The 4557-nt window shown below is 40.9% G+C and overlaps 1 protein-coding gene across 1 annotated transcript in view; it reads left to right on the top strand.

The window, feature by feature from the left end:
* Positions 1 to 4557, top strand: part of LOC104287942 (chromosome unknown open reading frame, human C15orf27) — a 65088-nt gene that overhangs the window by 27415 nt on the left and 33116 nt on the right. Inside the window, 1 exon segment of the mRNA XM_009886677.1 lies at positions 2833 to 2889. Coding sequence (XP_009884979.1) covers positions 2833 to 2889 — 57 coding nt within the window.

Genomic DNA, 4557 nt, shown 5'->3' with positions numbered 1-4557 from the left:
TAGGGAAAGCTAAACCTAGTTTGGAGTTGCCACTAGTGAAGACTGGCCAGTGGGCAGTAAGCACCCAGTCTGTGACTCACTCACGGTACTTTCTTGGGGCAGCCATATCCCCAGGGCACCAAGGAGAAGCTGCCTTCCATGTTTTTTGTGACTTCAGTGATGATGTGGGGTTTTTTTGTTGAGTGACAATGCTGTTGCATAGTTTTAAGACCTTCCATAAAGAACAACTTAACTCTCAGTTGTGCCCAGTTTGTTCTGAAGCGTCTCTGACGGGGAGCTGGGCTCATTCCGCCCTCACACTGTCTTTCCCTTCCTGTAGTGTGTCTGCTCTAGTTTAGAGCAAAGATGCTTATCAAGGCATTTTTTTGTAAGGAGAGGTAGCACCAACGACCATTACTGTATTAAATGTCTGCCGAGTAGACTTCCAGTCATTGCTGACTTGTGCTGATTCACACCAGCAGACTGAAAAAGAAAACATTTTTGCTAGCTTCCAGCCCTTGGAACTGCTCAGACCCATTAATATGACAGTAGCACAGTCCGGTTTAAACGCTGCAGTGAGGAATTAAAAAGGCAGAAAGGAAAATCCTTTTTTATGGTCACTCAACAGCCCCATATTAAATCATATTTAGGATTGTGAGACAGTGTTTCTATTTTCTTTGTGCAGATATGCCTTATTATTTAAGTGAAAATACCTTGGTGCACAGGAAGGAAGGAAGGAAGAAAGATTTTCACCGTCAGTTACTGTAAAAGTGTTAAGTATTCAGCCATCCTTTAGTTAGTGTTCATTGGCCTCGCACTTCATAAATGCTGTCTAAGCATACAAGAAAATGAGCCAGATTTCTCTCCGCTGTCAACAGGGTTGCTGTAGGAAGGGCACCATCCCAGGCTTTAAAGAAGGCACTGCTTTTCCTCATGCATTTCCTGATGGTTTTCTGCTGTGGAACATGCTGTGGTGGACCCCAGGTTAAATTATACAGCTGACCCTATGGGCTCATGAGTAACTTGTGCTTAGCGTTTTGTGCAGCTTCTCAACGGGGAGTGAGGGAGGTGCTTATAGAAGAGCTGGGGTGCTTTTGTCTGAAAGTGTTCTGCTCGGGGCCTGCGTTGAGGCTGCGGGAGTGCCTTGGTTGTACAGCAGCATGTGTCCTTACTCCTTGCGCTTATATCACATCACATCATGCTGGCGAATTTGGAGTCATTTAAAGGATTTGAGGAGCTGCTGTTGTGCATCTCTTCCTTCATGCATAAATCTCAAGCATAAAGGTTAATAAGGAAATGGCTGTGAATAGTCTTACTCCTATGCTGCATTTGTAAAACACTGTGGAAGTAAAATGTTCTTCTTAGGAGTACAGACCAGCAGCATTAGCAGTTCTTGGTGTCTATGTAGAGTCCCAGAATTTTTTGTCGATGAAAGAGAGCGCTGCATTTTCTCTTCTGGCTAGCAACTCCCTTTCGCAGCCAGGCTTGGCCAATGCTTCACGTAGGCCATTTCTGAGTAAGCCTTGGCTGGTTCACTCTCCTGCTCATTGATGGTATGAGGTTGGGCTCTGAAAGCACCGTATCACCCACAGCAATGTCTCCCTCTGCAAAACAGGATTAAGTGCTGTTATCCAGGTTTGGAGTGCCAAGATTAGAGCTCAGCGCAGTCATCCTGGGCCAAACAAGGCAATTGGGCTCATGGGGTTTGGCAAAACCACACATAGGAACGGTACTGAAAAATCCAGTGTTGTTCTGCAATTGGTTAATGCCGGTATGTTTGGCATAAATTCAGAGTTGGTTGGGATTTAATGTATTTGTATTTGTAATGAAGAGGAGATACATATAATCATCACAGTCACTTTTTTCTGCACAGTTCTTGGCATGGTCACCCCTCACACACAGGCCTGCCGAGCTGTCTGTCATTAGTACTGTGCTTTAACAGAAAAAGTAGCATTTTGCACTTCTTTGCAAGGCACACAGCTGCTGTTAGACTCTTCATGTCTGTACCGTCTGTCAAAATCTGACCTTGATGTTGCTATTGGCAGAAAACATCCCTACCAGTTATGCTGTTATGTGAATTTAATTTCAATCATTAGTTGGCTGATAGACTTTTTTTTTTTTGTATTACGTCTTCTGAAAGCCAGGTTAAAAATTAGGAAAGATGCCATTGGCTTTTTTTAACGGGAATTCACCATTGGTTCATTCTGTGCTCTTTCTTTATTCCTCATTTCTAGCTACTGATGCTATTTATACCTGTTTTGCTTAATAGAGGAGGATCATGGGGATATTTTTCTCTCTTATCCTATGACTTTCTCGGATTTTATAATAAGACAACAGGCCTGTACTTCAGAGAGGGAGAATAAGAGCCTCTGCTCTTCAGATTGATGAAATGTCAGTATCTTTAGGCATCAAGAGAGGGCAGTGGCTCTTTTCTTTTCTTAGAAAATAGTAAGCACTGGCATATCAAAGATGGCAAGAGAAGAGAATCTTCCCCCATTCCAACTGAGGGCGCCTCACAGAGGATCTTACATAGGCTTGAGTCAGGGGGATGGGGTGGTAATCTAAATCTCACAAGTCTGAAAGAGAAATTTTAGGAGGATGGAAAGACTGATGAGCATTTGAACTTGGAATTTGTTTATGGAAGTTTCACTGAGTCAATATAGCAGATGGAAAGCAATACCTGCTTTTATAATACAGAAGTGTAGCAATTTCTACATTCTTATTTTTCAGAAGAAATGCGTAATGCTTAAATAAGGCAAAAAATGATCCCCTAAATAGATAAAGGACTAAATGTTTATCTAAAATTACAGTAACATTCATCATCCTCTTTTTCCCCCTAATCTATTTTACTAGACTATTTTGAGGATTGTGGTCCTTGGCATATGGGATTACATTGAAAACAAAATAGAGGTAAGCACTCTTACTTTTCATACTCTTTTCCAGGCAGGCACAGTAAGACCATTAAGAACTGCTTTGGGTGGGTTTGATATAGACCTGATGCAATACAATATCTTTTACTTTGGATAAATATGCACATTCTTCTCATTATGTGCATGTATGCATAGCTGTGTGATGCAGTCCCTTTTTCTGCGAGACACTCAGAAGGGTGTGGTATTTGGAACTATTTTATTAAGGGAGGGATTGTGGGAGTTTTGCTCTATGTGTCTATTTATTTTGTTGTTAGAGCTGTGCTAGTCTAACTTGATATTGCTATTCTAAGATAATGAGCAATACGAGTAAAAATTTTCATGTGACTTGTGTAACCCCGTTCCCATAATCAAGTTGAAATGAGACCTGGATGAAAAATTGTGTGTAGTTTCCTGATAGAAAATACTGGTTTGACAAAACTCCCAATTTTATTGTGAAGTTATTTTTTAATTAAATTGAATTATGAGAAACACTGTAATTTGTACCTCAAATTAAAAATTAGGTAGAATGTGCATACTGTTGCAGAGGCAGATAAGGAAATGCATGTATTATAAGCAACTCATAATCCCAACCTGGGCAGGAGTCTGGAGATCTGGAAAATTAGAAGCTCTTTCTTGATACTGTCTGGTACACTGCACAGGATGCACCAGAAGAAAATCTGGGTTTTCTTGGAGGTTAAGTGAGTCCAGAGGCTTGCACGTTTTTGTAATAAAGTTGTGAACCTTTTAACTTGTTTTGATAAAAAGAACTGAAGTGAGACTTAAATTATTGATCCAGAAATTCTTATTATGGAGGCTAAATGCTGCAGTTTCTAATAATTTGTTTTAGTAATTTGGAATGGAGTGATATCGTTCACTGCCCATCAAATGGTGGCCGTAAGAATTTTTTCTTTTCAATACACTGAATTGTTATGCACAATTCTGAATGTGTGGTGCCTCCTTATGCAAACCATTAATCAATGGTCTTTGGCAGCTGGGAAGGGTCTCATTGGGAATGAGAACGTGGTATTCTGTTCTACCCTGCTAGGCGAGCGTAGGACAGACACCAACGCTATTGCCAGTTTGCTCTGAAATGTATTTACTCACGCATTTCTGTCTAATACTTTGCACAACTGCCTTTTCTGATCCAATTCCAGTGCAACTAATGTCATACAAATCATTCTGAATATTCCCAGTTGTCAAAATCCTGAAAACCTTCCTGCCCAGTAAAGGTGAGAGCAGGGAGTCTTTCTGTCTTGATGCACAGACGTTCCCACACACGTTGTGTAGTCAGGACGTGGCCAAGAGCCATCAAGTCTCTTTGCTCTGTCTTTTTCTACTTGTCTTCTTGATCTCTTCATTTAGACAGTAATATCTATGGGCAGGGACTGTATGCTTTTTTGGGATGACGTTATGCCAAGTAACAGGTAATAAATACCAATGATAATAAAACTCTTTAGCTGTAATAGCATTTAGGCTATCATTTCTACTTGGGGATTTTGGCCAGTATTTCCAAATAACCTTTCTCTCTCCCTGCCCTCCCACCACAGTTCATCTCTCCTCACCTCATAAAATGCACTGAGGAATTCTGTTGTGCTACCTAAAAAGGATGCAGCCTTTCTGGGGCTTGGCTGCCTCTCATATCGCTTTCAAATACATACCATAATTGCAT

This window comes from Charadrius vociferus, unplaced genomic scaffold, assembly GCF_000708025.1.
Source record: "Charadrius vociferus isolate BGI_N301 unplaced genomic scaffold, ASM70802v2 scaffold356, whole genome shotgun sequence".
In the NCBI taxonomy this organism is placed as follows: Eukaryota; Metazoa; Chordata; class Aves; order Charadriiformes; family Charadriidae; genus Charadrius; species Charadrius vociferus.
This window is presented reverse-complemented; position numbering and strand designations above follow the sequence as displayed.